An 18,086-nucleotide genomic window follows, 5' to 3' on the forward strand; every position below is an offset into this window, starting at 1 on the left:
AGAGTTGGTAAGAGGGCTGAAGGGCATGTCCTGATTGCTTCATCTCCTCTGAAGTGGGATTTGCAGGGGAGGTAAGCAAGAAGTACTCCAACAGACTCTGCAGAAGAGTCACAGGCTCCTGAGAACACTGCTAGGCATCCCTCGTCTGACCCCACGGGCCAAATTTCTTAGCTGGCTGGCTGGATAGATGGTTGGATGGATCTCACACTGAGATGAAAGATGAAGAAGATGTGCCTGAAAGAAGCCCACGCTGGCTCAAGAAAAATTGCTGGCATTTGGATTACCCAAGTACACGGAATATTAATATGAAGCATTTCCTGTGGGCATTTTCTCACAGTTGTGAGCTTTAACTATGAAACCACTGTCATACAGCTCGTTTCTACAGTGGGAAATCAAGTGATATAAAGATGAGCTGCTCTCTGCAGTTTGTGCAAGAAGCACTGTGAAACAGCAAAATGAAATCGGTTTTCGTGTTCTTTTTGTGTTTTTAGATTAAAAATCCTCTATTTTAGATATGAAAGCTTTCACTGTTTACCAAGCAAAAGCGGGATTTTAATTGTGTAATATTTTTATATTTGTTAATTGCAACTGTTTAACAAAACAGATTTGAAACATGAAGCAGTAGGGACTACTGTATCCAGTACATATGCAAAAGTGAAGAAAGATGAAAAATATTTGCTTTGATATTTTATCACAGTCCCAGAACACCCATGGCCTTCTATCCTGTGGAGTACAGTAATATTCCCCTAATGCTACAGAAAGGTAATGGGATTTACCTTGTGACTACTATGTATTACAATTAAATCAAGTCTTTTAGATGATAAAAGTCTCAAAGATAAAGTAAATGGTAAGCAACATCATCAAAGGTACGCTTCCCTTGTTTTAAAAACAGCAATGTTAACAGTCAAAAGAAATGCAAATCAGTAAAAATAATTAAAAAAAACCTGTATGTGTCATAAAATTTGAGATGAATAACTCCTCTAGAATACACCCAATAAAACCCCACTGATGTAAAAATTTTTTTGTTTCAGTACAATAAAAATTTCTCAAGCCTAGGATAGAGCTAATGACTATCACATGAAATATAAATCTTTTAAATTGCTCCCTGGTTGAATTCAGTATTCCTTCCCAAGAAGATGGGAGCAACACGTGCGAGTACACAAACGTAAGTGCATGTTCATATACACAAAAATATGTAGAAAAATAGACAAATTTAAAGACATACTGATGTTCTTAAGATGTTTTCATGTACATTTTGAATGTTTGTATTAAAAATGATAAATGAAATCATAAGTAAACGAGCTCTACTGAAAACTTTAGCATATCCTTATATATTCCATTACACATGTTCTTAGCACAATGACAGTCATGCTGTTGTCTTAGTTCAGTTTTGTGAGTCATTATGATTCTACAGTCCTAAAAACAGTGCCTTATTTTTTTATGGATTCTGTTCTGTAGGATTTATATGAAAGAGGGAATGCTAAATACAAGATTAAAATTTTCTAGTTATTGAAATAGTTCCTCCCTCGTGGAGATGAATACAAGATACACTAGATATGAATTTGTTTCAATGTCCATTACATTAAGGTATTTCCATAAGCCTAAATATTTTCTAAGCTATTTTTACCTTTTTAATAATAGTGTTTTTGCATTTCTGTTAAATTACTAGTCTATACTTCTAACTTTAATGTAATTTTTAGTGGACATTTTCTAATCACTTTCTAAAAGTTAATTTGTATTGAAATAATACTACTCACAAGCAGTATCACTACCCACAAACAGTAGCCACAGTACACTATAAAAGTTGAGTTCACAGCTGCTCTGTCATTAAAAGGAAGCTAAGCAACTTAAGTACATTGATAAATGCAGCACGTCATTTGTAATAATCTATTGGGTCTGTACTATTCAGCTATTTTGGAGCAGGAGTGGAAACTAGGCCAACTGAGCTTCAGTCTTGAATCTCAATACCTCCCCCACCTTTGATGATTAAAAAAAAAAGTCAAAGCATGTCAACCTCAGTCAGAGCTGCAGAATACAGAGAGCTAAATCTTGCATTTTGTGTTTCTTCATATTACACTGGCTGTTTAAGAATCAAACTCATGGCAGCTGATAAATTTTTAGTAGGTGAAACCATTTAATGAATTAAAAATTTGGTACAATGTATGTGAATACCTCAACACCTAAGAGTTAGGAGGCAGATGGAGGTGATGCCATCACAGAAAAACAATATTCAACACATCTTCTTGACTCTGTATAAAATAGAGGCAAAATAGAATCAAAAGAGCCTGGCACATTTTAAACCTCAGAGTATCTGTCTGGTTAGCAGGAGTTGTTGTTTCCTCTATTTTAACCCTAATCATCTCTCATTTAGTCTAATAGAATAGAGATAGCAATGCTGGGAAGTGCAACACTAGTGAGAAACAAAACATTTGCAAGATGTTCAACAGCAATTAATTCAATTACACTTTCTTGCTCTTCATAGTAAACAATTACATCATTCTTCTAGTAATAAGTCAAGAAGTATGATATTGTCACTGCTGGATCCAACAAACACAATTAGGATTAAATTTTCTCACTCCAGTGACAGCTCAGCACAGAAAACTGCATGCAGACGGATCACTGCAACCAGGTTAAAATCAATTAGAATTGATCAGTGATAATATAATTTTCAAAACTATCAAAGGAAAAACCTGCAGTATGCCCAAGGTTCCAACACCAAGAATGTTCTGTACAGCCTTACTGATTGTAGAAATTCAAACCAGTAACTACCTCACCCATTTGCTCCTTACTTCACTATATTGTTTTACATATGGCAAATTATGTACTAGTCAGGATGTTCCATTAGATGCCTCAATTATTGCATAGGTAGATGATTATTTTTCAAAAGTGTTACTCAAATTAAGGTTCAAGTTACTTTGTACTCCTCTTGAAATATTGGTACTACCAGTTTATTCCATGCTGGGGGCAGTCCTGAGTCAGATTATCATGTGAAAAACTCTCTTCTCACAAGAGTCCTGTGAGAACATGAGTCATATCATCCTTCTGGCGATGAAGTTTGTCATCCCAGAGTCCCCTTCCTCTCCTCTCTCTTCACTGTTCCTGGTGGTCCCCTAATCCCTTTCAGGTTGTGAGGAATGTTTTAGCAATTCGTGTCAATAGAGACCTTGAAGGGAAATGTATTTATAGACTTTTCCTTGAAGTCTCTGATATCTGGAGGTTTTCAGAACAACTGCTATTATGACTATTGCATGGGACACTATGCAAGTCTCAGATATCTGACCAGGAGATTAAGAAAGCCAAAGGACAACTAGAAGACAAAGCTTGTAGGGGACGCTGCACAAGTCTCTGACATACAGCCAAGTTGGATAAAGGGGAAGGTCAAGAAAAAAAACCTGGGAGGAAGACTATGAGCCTTCAGCATGAGAGACCCCCAGAGGGACCCCCAGAGACTGATACGCATGCTCCAGTAGGAGGGTTTGGATTCCAGAAACTAATTATGATAAGCCTGTTTTTTCTAGAAGTAGTAATGAATATGTATTAGCCTAGGAGCATAAAAATCAGCTGCTTGATGTGACTGGTGTGCGTCTTGCTGGAGCAGAGACTCCCGGCACACCCAGCGCTGTTTGCTTACCTCTATTCCTTTAATAAATTGTCAACTTTGATTATAGTCCTATTTTGAAGACTGAGCCATTTATAAAAAAGTGATCTCATAAGATGCTTCAAAAGAGCAACACTCCAACGTGCTTAGGGTTGGCTACATGTAGTATCTAAGTCTTCTCATCTTCACTTCTCACTACATACATAAACATAACATTTGGTAAAGCCTGTCAGATTTCTGCAGAGCTACAGGACAAGGTACATGGGACAGTTCACCAGAGCACCTCACTTACAGCTGGTGAGCATTAAAGGCGCTTGATGACGTACCACATCTCTTCAGTCAAGATCTAAGTGTACAGCTTTTCTGGGACACAGAGTCCTATAAATAATTTAGCCATGAGACAACTTAGGGACTTCACCATTTCAGCTTTTTGCTTTTGGTTTTAAATCTCAAGTGTCTGCTTACACAGGGACAATATGAAAAAAATGACTGATAAGACAAGTCAAGGTAGAGGCTTACACAAACTTTGAACATCTTTCTGTATCATGCATCCTCATGCTAGTCAAGCCTTGTAGTCAAACCAGTTGAGGTAGTTCAATGACAAATCCAAGACAAATCATGCTCTTGTTTTTTATGCATAGAAGCCAGCTAGTACAATCCAACTAGAAAGCACAGAGCAGTTCGAGATACTTTACCATCTACCTGACTTGGATGCTGCCAGTAGCTTGTGATTATTCAGCGTGAAAATCAAAAGCTCAATAACTGCTCTGCAAATCCTCAACAGAAACACCCCCTTTGCCTGCACTGCCGCAGAGCTGGTGTTTGTGTCCAGCTGAGACAGCCCCATGTGGGGCTTGGCCAGGTGCTGTCAGGATGCTGAGCCACAGCCAGCATCCCCGGGGAGTGAGGGAGCAATGGGGAAGAAGGCCTGCTTAGCTTGGTAGCCCTGAGCTGGCTGCATGGAAGAGATGAACCACCGGGAACAGAGCCATGGAGGAAAATAAGAGGAAAGGAAAGAGAAAAACAAAAGTGCCTTGGGAGCTTATACATCATAGCCATATTATGGACTGCACAGATGGACCCAAGAGGAGGGCAAGTGACCAAAGATGCCTTTGCTGCTGCAAAACCCAAGGAGAATTCTGGCAGGCTGGGTTAGCATTTCTCTGTGCTGAAGAAAAGTGGAGCAGCAGCTGTGCCTTCCTTTGGGATACTGAAAAATACTTCTCTTGGATCATACTCTGGATTAGCTTTGACAGCCAGTTAATAAAAGGAGCTGGTGCCAGTAGCTCGGTGCCAGTGTTAGTGCTCCAAGTCCTCTGGGTAGTACTACTAATAGCACTAAGTTAGGCATGCTTGGGAGGAACAAAGGTTGCAAATTACCAAGTATTGTCATAAAACCAAGGAAAGATGCTGTGTGATATGTGACATACAAAATTAAAGCATTCAGTATTAAGCAGGCTTACTCCATTTCCACGAAAATCATCAGGAGCATCTCTATGTAATGATTTAAAAGCTGAAGGTGCCAAGAAGGTGGATGATAGCTAACAGTACAAGACACTGAGACATATAGCTCTTCTCTTTGTAGCTTAGAATTATCTATGGTACTGTCTTCACACACTTACCTTTTCAAAAACCACAGTGCTTTCTTTGCATTTTTGCAAACATTTATAGTATCTTTTTATGAAGTAAATGCTCTTGACTAGGAGAGTCTACAGTCAGTTGCATCAGTTGCAGCTAGACTGTAAGGTATGCAATGCTGTACAAATTCTCTTACGTGGTCCACCAGTCCTCCCTTTAGGGATTAGGTTTCTGTCATTACAGATCTGTCATTACAGATCGTTCCGAGCAAAGCGAAGGACAGCATACAGAAATTCTGTTAGAAAGGACTCCACGTGTGCTCTTTTAGGTCACAGTATCACCATTGCTGATGTGAGAGCAAAGACCTCATTTGATCTCAGTGGGACACAGACTGAGCGCCCAAGAAGCATTGCAGCAGTTTTACCCAGCCAAAGAATATATTGAATACATTTCACTGCAGCACAGATCACTGCAAGATGAAAAATTAATGCCTGAGGTCATACAAGGAAACACCACCACAGAATAGAGCATTCCAGGAAAAACTCTCATATTGAGATTTCAAATCAGCCAATAAAAACAATACCAAGATCTTCTTGGTAGATGCAGATAGAAGCAGACTACAAATCATAATGAGATCCCCAAAAGCGTGCAACTTATGCCTGAAAGAACGTGCTGTCCCACATAAAATGTCAAGTGTTACAGAGTAAAATTTAAATGGGAAACAGTTATTTTCTCACTGTTAGGTCCTTTTTGAAAAAATAACATTTGTGAGAACCGTGCTCCCATTCCAAATGAGATTTGTGTAGAACTGCTCTACCTAGTCCTCTGGAAAAGTTCACTTTTTTTTTTTTTTTGAAAGAAATTAATCCTCCCAGGCAAACACAAACACATGTAGAATTTTACTCCAAATAATAAAAATTTACTCTAAAAATACTGTATTTTCTGTTAGAGTAACTGCAAAGATTTCTCCTTCAGCCTAAACTTAAATCTGTATGAAAGCAACTGGAAGTTTTATATACACAGAAAGTATCAAGTTAAATTGAAATTAGTGAAAATAACTAACACAACAAAAATGTTAAAGTTTAAAATACCTCTGAATTTTACTAGACATCTGTCAAAAGGAACAGGCTTAAGATAAACCAACAATGTTGGAGTTATTTGGAAAGCATGAAGGACCACAAGCATATGTCCTGAGACCATTAAACAGTAAGAATGCTTTGGGAAAAGTTTCACAAATCTCTGAAAGTTATTTAAAAACAAAAATAAAATAATAAAAAAAAAAACAACAACAAACAAACCCCATGCTTCAGACTCCAAATCATGACAGTTCCTACTTGATCCATCTAAATTGCATAGTATCCCATGAGAAACAGAACAACCTCTTTGTCTAATCGCTATGATAATTATTCTCAAATACTAGATGAACAAGAATGGTCCATCTGTGGAAAAATTTTCATGCATCACATAAAAGTCATTTTGGAAAAAAGAATAGGCTGAGTATGTGGGAGAGCATACACATGTATTTACCTGTGTATGGGGAATGTTTTTAATATATTTTCTGTGTGTCAAAATGCCCCTCAATATGCCTCTAAATAAGAGATAATATTAAACAGCGATAGGCAATAAAATAAACAGCGAGATAAAGACAGCGAAGAACAGCATGAAAATTCACCCTACTTTGGAGTCATTCAGACAAATCTAAATTCATTCATTTAATTATACACAGTGTTTGTAAGGCTGCATGTCCCTTTACTTCATGGAAACTGCTGCTCATATCCAATATATTCAAGTCTTCTGTTTGCTACTTGATCTTATTAATCAGTAGTAAAACCATCACCATTTCTAGAACTATTAGGGGAAGAATTTATTGATAAATAGTCATTACGGTCACCACACATTTCTTCGTAAACAAACTCTGATCATCTTAGATCAAGCACAATTCTTAACTATTCTTCCTATCCACTTTTGGGGTAGATTAAATGACTGAGCTATTACCCAGTTCCTGTTTTCTCCTCTGAGAAGGGTGTTTGCTGTGTTTTCCATTACTTCCAAGGTGTCTGCACACTCAAGTTCACTTATTAAGATTGAATTACTGTAACTCTTTCTCTCTTGCCTTGCCAAACATTTTCCTCTGTTTCATTCACAACATTTTCACGCCTGTTCTCAGTACTATTGCAAAAATCACTTCTGAATGTTCTTTATCCTATTATCTTCTTTCTCGCCTCTCCCTGCTTTCCCCCTCTGTAGCAGGAAATATACACACCTTGTCTTCACGAAAGCTGTGCTAGCCCACCCAAGCTTTACTAACCACAGCTTACAACCAAGTCAACGTCCAGTTGGCTTCAGGTGCCAACAAATACCTAAAAAGTTATTTCATTATTCCCAATGAGAAGCTCCCTGACACACTCATTTGCCAAAAGCCTGTCCATTTGTTTTTTTATTTTTAAAAAGCGAATTCTCAGCTAAGACTGTAGACACTGCACTGCCCAACAATGTCTCCTTGGTTCCTTGAATTTCATCATGTGTTTCTATGTAGACAAACTCTATTTTACTCTATCACCTTGTGTCTATTAACTTTTAGGCAACTCTTACACATCACCTAGAAAAACAGGTCCCCGTTCCATCACTAGAGCACTTGGTTAATGTATATAACACATTAACAACATATGGTAAGAGATGTTCTATTTTCTTATATATTAATACATCTCTACAGAATATCACTATTTTTCCCCTGAGGATAAAAATCATCTGGCTTCTCAACTTTTGGGCTGACATCACTTGTGTAGCATGATGGAGTAAATTTCTCAAATAGTGAACAGTTTGTATTACTTGTCTTTCTTCTCAAACAAACCTCCTGTTAAGTTAGAAATACTCAATCCTCTTTTCCTTCAGCTGCTGGCTAAATCAATACCATAATAGATGTAATCTTAGTAGAAAGCTGCCTCACTTTTGACACTGCAACTGGCCAAACAAATTCAAGCAGCTTAGGTTCCTTCTTGTCAAGCCTGGTTCCACAACACCATTGACCTTGTAAAGCCCTAGATTCCTGGAGCTGTTGTATGATCTTCACGCGTTAACCTCTGGGTTAACAATTTATGTTAAAATAAATTCAACCATGATGGATAAGATCAGTTTGAGCTGTTTCATTGTTTGAGCAACTCGGACTCTTTAGACTTACTGCTACAATATGTGAAATTGAAAAAAAGACATTTTTGAATTTTCCGTGATCAACAGGACATTTGAGAAGATTCACTTAAAATTTAACAACTACACAAAAGAAGACATATTTGACCTGTTCTTCTGGCTCAGCATTTATTTATTTGTTAATACAGTGGCAATCACATTGAATGCTATTTATATGCTATTAGATTTTATTGGAACTTGTTAGTTTTTTTACAGTCCTGAAATTTTGTCAGAGACTGGACGAAGTATTAGTGACCTACTATTTAAGACCAGTTATTCATCAGTAGTAGGAATAAATGAAGAACACTGATACTCAAGACAATGTGTCTGTTTGCATAATGTTTCTTGTCTTTGCTGCCACCTGCAGCAGAAGAGAGGATAAAAGCCCAATTCAGATATTTCTGTCCTACTTAGCATTATTACTTTCCAGTCCCTCTAATACCTTATTATAAGGGTTTTTGAAATTTATCAGAAATGGATAGCAAAAGATGCTTTCTAAACTAATCTGGACTTCCAAATGTTAAAATGTTATGTGAAAAATATATCAGAAGTCTGAAATATATGTTTTATTTCACTAGATCAACAAATTATTTGTATTGTGTGGAATTGACACGTGTATGCCTACATTTTTATTTAGATTTTCCAAAGTATTTCCCATTTAAAATCTCTAAATCCTAGCGGTAACAAAATTAATTTCCATTCTACCTAGGTAGAATAAACTTATATATTCACTACTTATAGTGAACATAGGTACGACCTATACTGAATATATACATCATAATATATGGTTCAGATTCCAAAATATATATGTAGTTGAATTACTTTTTCAAATATATATATATTTCAGCAACATTTCAATAATACTGATGATACATACACATCTTATGGTGAAGTCACAGGTAAAATCTTTATAACACTATATTTTTTACATCACAAGTCCCATTGGAACAAAAATAATTAACAGCACAAAGGAAAAGCAGATGGCTGAGTATTAAGGTGGATTTGCTCATTCTTCTCAGCATTAATTGGAAACTATCATTTGACATATTTCCTGTTTCTCAAAGACCATTGCTTATGGCTTCCAAGGCAGAAAGTAACCTGCTCAAGTAAAACAGAAACAATACATAAGCAAGTTATCACTGAAAATGGCAACTACCCTGAAGAGCTCTCCAAACTTTCTGTCTCTACCTTCTGTCAAAACGCTACCAGACCCATTTGTCACAATAAAAATATAAGGTCTTGTTGGATTGTTATTCTTGTTTGTATTTATTTTTTTTACTCAAGGTGAATATTCACAGAGTATCAGTGTCCCAAATGGCCTCCTCTTATCTCCTGCTTCTTAGGAAACTTTCCTTCCAGATGAAAAGTTGGTCATAAATCACCCAGTGCGTAGTCACCTTCAGCGTAGGTCACTGGAATTCACAGTATCTGAATATTAATATAATATTATAATGTACAAGTTGTGGTTCATAGAGGGAGTGTATCTACCTACCTTCGTTTCATGCTTGAGATCATGCTGACACCATCACCCTATACTTCAAATCCTCTATCAAGTTCTAGTAAGAACTGGATGCCGCTCCATAATACCGTCCTGATTTATGAAGCAATCTATATGAAACAATCTTGATATTGGGTCACCCATGTACCTCTAAAATGAAGCAGATAAAGCGCATGTTATGGTATCCAGTATTGAAAACTCCAGATATGGAGGAAGTTTCTACTCTTAGGAACTACAGGAATTTACTTTCACACTTTCCCCTCACAAGCTTCCTTGTTTCAAACACTTACTATGAACTCCACAGGCCCATCAGAAGAAAGCTCTACAAACCAGAGCCTGACTGAGAAAAGTAGTCCCAGAAATTGCACACATTCCACTATTTCACTCTTGCCATTGATGAGGTATGAAAAACATCAAGTCAAACCATGAAGGAAAGCAGTAAAATGTCTTAGGATACATAATGCTCCTTGTGTGCATTCTGTGATATTGACAAGTTATTTTTGGTATTTTTGTCCTAGAACTAAAAAGCTGATACAACCCAAGAGCTTGCTGGATTGCATCCCTTCCCATATGGCACTAGAGAATTTAGTTCAGTTACACCTGTCTAATGTCTGAGGCTATGCAGATGCACAGCAGTTCTTATGACCTTAATTTAATCTACAAAACCTTTTCTTCGGATTAAGGGGAAAACGAGAACTCCAGCTTACCTCTCAGATATTAGATTTTTATTTTTTTTTTTTCATTTTATGGGTGTGGGTGGGTTTATTGTTGTTTCAGTAGACAACATAAGTTGATTGATGACATTTTGTTGAATATTTTTCTTTCACACTAACCTTTTGTCAAAGGAATGACTTCTAAGGACAACAGAGAGTTAGGCCTTTGACTGCATTCAGTGTTCTGAACTGCTGAGCAGATATCTTGGAAGTTTATTGCTTTAAAATAGTGCTCAAGGACCCCAGTTGAAGTTGTCACCCTACTGGGTTCAGTATAGTACAAATACAAATTAAGACAGCTCTCCTCCAAGGAGTTTGAGAGCTCATCCTCTCTATCAAAGATGATTCCACTCTTTGGCAGTAAATCTAGATTTGGTTTCAAACCAAAACAAAAAGAACCCTTGGCTCATCTTCTGTTTGGTCTCAACGCAATGAGTTCCTGCCAACTTACAAACAGCAAAGCCTCAGAAATAATGAAAAGGGAAAAGAAAGCAGAAACTCAGCACTGAATCTGGATTTTCATCCTGGAAATCATCAAGGGGAGAAAAGTTGCTTCCATGGAAACACATACTGAAATGGGAGAGGAGAAGGCAGACAGCCAATACTTTTTCCCTTGCTGAGCCTGTAGAGACCGTCACAGAAGTTGTTAATAACTAGAGGAACGGTTGTTCCCTTGGGATCTTCATGTAGCTGCTGCTCAGCCCAGTGAGACCCTGCTAGCACCAGAACATTGCCTGTTGAAATTGCATAACAAGAAGAAACACAAAGAGGCTTGGGATGTTGGGAATAACTTTTTTCTCCTGACTACTGAAGAGGTGTGCTTTGCAGACCCAGATCCTTTACCTGCTCTTACCTGGGAAAAACTAGACTAAAAACCTCATATAAAGTCTTAATCTTTCTCATGGTTTTCCAACAGTGAACTGATCGTTAGCTTCAAATAATCTAAGTCTGAAAGAGTAGGTATAATTCATAAGGAAAACATTATTTGATTCTTTCTGTTCATGAATAAACAGCAAGGGTCTTTTTGATTAGCTTACTTAAAGCTATTCAAAAGTCAGTCAGTGCTGTAAATAACAGAGGTTCTATACACTGCTCACAGGCATTGCTTTACTGGAGGTCCTGTTAAGGGACCAGAGTTGTTTGTAGTGGGCATACAAGAGAGACGGATGCCTGTTCTCATTTCTGCTCTGTAAATGAATGAGTTTAGTTTTCAAAGTAAACATGAGCACTAGTTCAGTTTCTGCTTGCAATCTCTAATACATACTTACTACCAGTTTGTAGAACAATTATTTGAAATTACAAAGAAAAAATTGTACAGAGAACTACTGAAAAAAGAAATGAAAACAACACTTGTTTTCATTTAGATAGATACGAAGGACTAATGTCTATTTTGAAAGAAGTATTAAGGAATATTAAATTTGTAGGAAGGTAAAGATACATAGCAGTTGAGTTTTATTAATCAAGAAAGACTGAGAACATTATGAAATCATCTTTGTTTCTTTAAATATTACAAAATATGGAGATGAGAAATGAGAAGGGAAGGTGCTCTGTTTTTCATCCTAAGAACCACTTCTTTGAACAGTGCTGATTTTATTTTTAGGACAGCTTCAATCAAAAGACCTTAATACACACAAACATCCAGAGAAAACTGTATCTACATACCCTTCATAATTCCAAGCAAAATGGTATAGAATTAAAGGACAAAAAATAAACCCCTTGCTTACTACGCTGTTCTTATTTTGTGTCTCAATGGGAAGAGAATGACAGATGGAAGTATAAAGTATGTTTACTCATATCAGGCCTTTGATATGCAAATGCTTGTTCTGAAAGAATGAGAAATACACTGACCAGCAGACATCCCCTCAGAAGAGAAGCATCGCAACCTGAGAGAGAAGAGAGATAAACACTCCTTGGCAGATGCATTATGAATACTGACTACGGCAAGTTCTGCCACAACGCTTTCCTGAGGGAAGTATTATGTTTTCAAATGTAACATCTTGACAATATTTAAATGCCAAGAGTGAAAGAAGAGTGAAATATCTAAGGGATATAGATGATGAATAAAAAACACTCACTCCACTTTTTATATATATATATATATATTTCAGCACACTGGTAATTACATTACATAACCCCCAAGACACCACAGACAAAAGCCAAGTTAAGTCTCATAAGGTTTGTCTCAAGGATCTCCTTTTTTAGTCAATGGAGACACATCAGTTGACGCACAGGAGATAGCAGACCATTATGTTCAATTCCTGCTCTGAACTGGCTGGTGGAGCCACGCTGTCTCCATTAACCTTACAGCAAATCAGCAGAGACTAGCCTCTCCCACACTGCAATATTGTGCTTTTCTGACAATGAAGCTATAAACATTAACATTAGTTTAAAACCTGATCCAAACTGCTTTAAAAGTTTGTGACCGTAAAAACAATAAAGCTAACAATAAAGCCTCATAAATATCCACTAATATGAAAGAGCTTGCTGTAACTCTACAGGGAAGCAAGAATGGTCTTGAAATGCATTTAACCTCTCTTGCACCATGTAAAAATAGCATTTCCTCTCATTTCCAAACTGCTACAGTACAGAGTTTGGGTGCACAATGAATGCTCCATGAAGCTTGGAGCGCATCAGTGAGGTAACATTTCAGAAACACTAAAAATTCAGAAACAATAAAAAAAAAAAAGTAGCAAGAAATAAACAATTATTTTTTTGTTGTTGTTTAAGGACTTTGAGTGGGCATGAAACAAGATAACTTGACAAAAATGATAAAGACCAAATCAATACCACCAACTGTCATTAAATTTAACATACCCATTAAACTGTACTTTTAAATTTGAGATTCATCATGTTCTACAACCATCCAGACCACGGAAATGTAATGCAGTGTAACGCAGATGTGTAATTAAAAACTTTTCCCAAATTATCCCTTATTCAGGTTACATGCCACATCTAAGTGTTCACAGTAGAAGTCAGGTCATGGATTTCTGCCACAAGTATTTTGGGAAAGGAAACAATCCATTAGGAGACATGTCTCAGAGCAGGGAAGTACTGGAACAGGTTGCCCAGGGAGGTGGTGGCGTCACCATCCCTGGGGATGTTCAAGGAAAGGTTCAGTGTGGTGCTTAGGGGCATGATTTAGTGGGTGCCATTGGTGGCAGGGTGATGGTAGGACCAATTTATTGGCCTCTGCATAGACTGAAGCTCCTGGATGGAACAGAGTCTCTCCAAGGGTCTGGGTGGTCACTGCCCACTGCTGACAGGTGTCTCTGTTGCGCTGCTGGAGAAACTGGTGCTGTGCAGTGGCGCTGTGCTGCTGGTGAAGCCTTCCGTGGCCTACTCTAGGCTCAGGAAAGAGTCCGAGTCGTCCATCTGCACCCCAAGCGTGATCTCAATGGAGAGGGTGCTCTCGGAGGCGCTGGCCAGCCTGATCTTGCAGGAGCGGCGGGAGGGCAGCACCGTCAGGCGGCAGTGGCACGACTGCGGCAGACGCTCCCAGGCTACTTTCACCAAGGCCTGGAACCAGCGGGTGGTTTTCTCCACATCCAGGTAGGAGCCGCTGCAGAGGGTGCGCAGCAGGCTGGGCTCCTGTCTTCTCCTCAGCTCATCCTCGGGGTGGTGGAGGAAGCACAGCATGTCCCCCACCAGCCGCTCCCTCACGCAGGCGCACTCCAGCTCCACGCGCAGGCCGGGCTTCCTCTCTGGCGTCTTCCCCTTGGCACCCAGCTCCGGGTGGAAGGCGTGCCCGGGGGGAGGCCTCAGGGGCACGAGCAGGCGGTACAGGACGTTGTCTTCCCGGGCACTCCAGCCTTCGTAGAGGCAGCCTATGCCAATGGCCGGCTGCAGCCGTGGGTTGAAGAGACAGTTCCCGGAGAGTCCTTGGCAGGCACCAAGAAGTTCCTCCACCAGCTCCTCCACCATCTGGCACTTGTCAGCCATGCCTGGCGCCGGCCACTGGGTGCTATCCGCCCAAACTCTGCCCAGATCCCAGCTGTCATCAGAGTCACTGTCTTCGTCTGTGTCATCGCCATCATCGTTGTTCTCCTCTGTTATAAGTTGCCCCCTTAATTAATTTTCAGAGAGCATTGCATTAATAATAGAAAGGAATTTATTGAGTAAGCAACAGCAAGCAAAACAGCGCTGGGCGGCCGGGGAGTCTCAGCTCCGCCAACGGCACGCACCTCACCCCCGCCAGGCTCCCTTTTTATATCTTGGTAATTCCGAGATTACGCAGCACATCCTGCGACTGCGCGCACTGTTGCTAGGGGGTCGTCTCTGTCCCTCTGGTGGTCGTGAAGATGAAGGCCGTAGTCTTCCTCCGTGTTGTGGTTCAACTTCTTTTTTTATTTGGTCACGTTAGCCCAGTGTGAGACAGGAAGGCAGGATGTTGATACACTAGTTTAGCAACTTATCAGGAGATGGTTACATGAGCTTTGCAGCAGTGTCTTTGAAGAAAAGAGGCAACTGAGATGCAGAAGGAGAGAAGGGGAGGGGGTTCTCTTTTTTGTTACATTAAGCAAAAGAAATTTCATAGTGTCTAGCCAAGTATTATACAGCTCCTTACTTCAGCAGGGAGCTTTTGCAACTCCTGCTCCTCAAACGGAACTCCTTGTTTTTGTAATACAAAAGACAATGAACAAACATTTATTGTGTATTACAATTCCTCCTTTTTCTTTTAGTTACTCATTTTGTTCATTGAATATCTGCAATGCCTGGCTACTGAGAACTAATGTTTCCTCAATTACTTCGGTGGTACTTATTAGCTCGTATTTGGCATGTGATGTGCCACTTCTAAACGTCCCTTTACAATCACAATCAATTTATTAAAAATACATGGTCCAAAAGTTAGTGCTATTATTAATAACAACAAAGGTCCTGTTATTGTTGATAATAAAGTAGTAAGCCAAGGTAAATAATTAAACCAAGATTCGTACCAGCTCTGTTGGGCTTCATTCTCCCGTTTCCTTTTTTTTTTTTCCCAACCCTTCCCTGGGTCTTGCCATTGTATCTCTTACCACTCCAGTGTGATCAGCATACACATAGCATTCCTTTTTCAGGGCTGCACACAGCCCGCCCTGTTTTAAAAAATACCAAATCTAATCCCCTATGATTTTGTAACACTACCTCTGAAAGTGACCTGATAGATTTTCCAGGGCCAAGATGGATTGTTCAATTTGGGTCAGGTCCTCGTCCACAGCAATGTGTAAGGAAGTAAATTCTTGATTTTTTTTAACCAATGAGGCTACCCTGGTCCCCACTCCAGCTCCTCCCAGGATTATTAGGGTGGCCAAAGTTAGAGCCGTGAATGGTTCCCGTCTTTCCAGATGATGACTTGCCACTGTGTGCTGGGTGTACATATAATCCTCAGGGTGGTATAGAATCCTTGGTATAATTATCACCTGTTATACAAAAATCACAAGACGCATTAAAGAGTTTTAGTGATAGACAAGGAGTTACGCCCACTGACGAACAAACCCACCTAGCGTTGTTGGCTGGGATTAACCACTCGGCTGATTGTTTTCCATTCTCCGTGCTATTACATAGGTGACACTTCCCACTAGGAACCGTGCCCACACACTTACCACCTCCACTGACTTGTGTTAGTGTTACCCCTATGTCTTTTCCCCAACTGCACTGTAGAGGGTTGTTCTCGTTTGTGCGGGTGGGCTCCCCAGGATCCCCGATAGCATAATATGAAGGCCTTATACTAAAGCATAATCAACAATGTTTTGTTACATTTGGGTTTGTTTTGTTTAATAATTGGTAGCTGGCATTCATGACCCCCCCCATATGTTATTCTCAGCTATGTTATCATTCTCGGCTTTACCTGAGCTCGTAGGGCTGCCGAGGGTTGGCACTGTAGTATTTTCCACAGGCTGGATTCCCTGGACACTTTCTGACAATACCTCATTTGGTCCTACTGCCTGGGGCCTATCAGCATCTTCCTTTTTTATTAGTGTGAGTCCTCCCCTATCTGTTCCGTGTTCGTAAAATCTGACACCTCACATTTTTCCTAGTACCCAGCTAGTATCGTCCGAGTTTGTTATATATAGAGAGAGAGAACCTTGCAAATTTCTTTATTTCCGTGGAAGGTTCCTGTATACCCTATACCATGCCCTCGCCACCTGTAACAGGGATCTGCTTGTCGGTTACTACCTTGCGGCCCATATCCCACTTGTAAAAATTTATCCCGACCAGCCCCGAGTGTCCAGTCTGTAGCAACGGTTTCACACCCCCGGTATGCACAATAATATACATTCGGGTAATTACAGTACACCTTTCCTGGGTTAGAACTTGGGCAGAAATAAAATCCTGATCAGTTAAAGCATGGCTGCACTGACACCAGGTCACATAATGTGATGCGGAAACTGGGAGCGCCCGCTGTCGTTGTTTGCTGGATGACGAATTGATCCTCCCATCTGATCAAGCTCCATTTAAAAGGCTGGTGGGGATGCGCAGACCCATAGTTGACCAAAACGATGATACTGACTCCCATGTATCATAGGAGGTGGTTGGAGCCCATCTCTCCAGGGTGTTTTTAAATTGTCGGCCCCTCAGTCCCCCACCGTTTTCACTTCTCTGCCTCGCTTGTCAGCTTGGTTGCAGCGAACTACAAGGTATCGATTCTTCTTGGCAGCAGCAGTGTTCTTCAGGGGAACCTACTAGGGAGCCTTCGAAACAGGGCCTCCTTCCCTTACCACGATACACAGATAATATACAATACTTATCAAGTCCATCTTAGTGTCAGCTTCAAGTCATCAGGGCCTGGAGCTGCCTCCCATTTACCTTCCCAGATTGGTCCTTTCACACGGCTGGCATGCGTCCATCATTTCTCCGCAGTTCAAATAGCCGTTTCTGTGGTAAGCAAAACAACATAGGGGCCTTCCCCATCGTGGTGTTAAAGAAGTCTCTTTCCAAGTCATAATTAGAATTGAGGGTGATCAAGTGGCAATTCCAAGTCAAAGGGCATACCATGTAGCATTTCAAAAGGAGAAATTCCTACATCAGTTCCGGGCTGTGTCCATATGTTTAACAGTGCAAGAGGTAAGCATTTTACCCAAGAAGCCTTAGTTTCCAGCATAAGTTTTGTTAGTTGTTTCTTAATTTCACCATTCATTCGCTCTACCTTTTCAGCACTTTGGGGATGCCACGGAGTGTGGTATTCCCAACTTGTTCCTAGAGCTTTCATAGTCTCTTGAGACACTTTGGAGACAAAATGAGGGCCTCGGTCAGAGTCAATTGTTTCTATAATTCCGTATCTAGGAATAATATTCTCAATTCCCAATTCAACCAAATTTTAGTATTTACTTAACTGATCACAATTTTCGGGATGATTAGGGTCTCAGTTGGGTCGGTCAGGGGAATGCAATTGTCCACAGTTCCCTGAGCGGTCCCATCGGCAATCTGAGCTCACACATGAACTCGGGTTATTTTAAGAGTTAACTGCTTTTCTGTTTCCATAACAACTCTCTCTCGGACCCATCATGATCCCTTTGCCCCAGAGGGCTAACATCCC

At 39.8% G+C, this 18,086-nt stretch overlaps 2 protein-coding genes across 2 annotated transcripts in view; both read right to left on the bottom strand.

Annotated features, from left to right (window-relative positions):
* EPHA6 (EPH receptor A6) overlaps positions 1 to 18,086 on the bottom strand; it is a gene marked incomplete at both ends in the record, with an annotated part of 508,114 nt that overhangs the window by 343,374 nt on the left and 146,654 nt on the right.
* LOC311219932 (inositol 1,4,5-trisphosphate receptor-interacting protein-like 1) lies at positions 13,907 to 17,400 on the bottom strand (the record flags this gene model as incomplete). The annotated part of the gene is made up of 2 exons (XM_084303288.1): positions 13,907 to 14,633; positions 17,357 to 17,400. The coding sequence occupies 2 exons, from the start codon at positions 17,398 to 17,400 to the stop codon at positions 13,907 to 13,909; spliced, it is 771 nt and encodes a 256-aa protein (XP_084159414.1).

This window comes from Netta rufina (assembly GCF_964035555.1).
Source record: "Netta rufina genome assembly, chromosome: 1".
Classification (NCBI taxonomy): domain Eukaryota; kingdom Metazoa; phylum Chordata; class Aves; order Anseriformes; family Anatidae; genus Netta; species Netta rufina.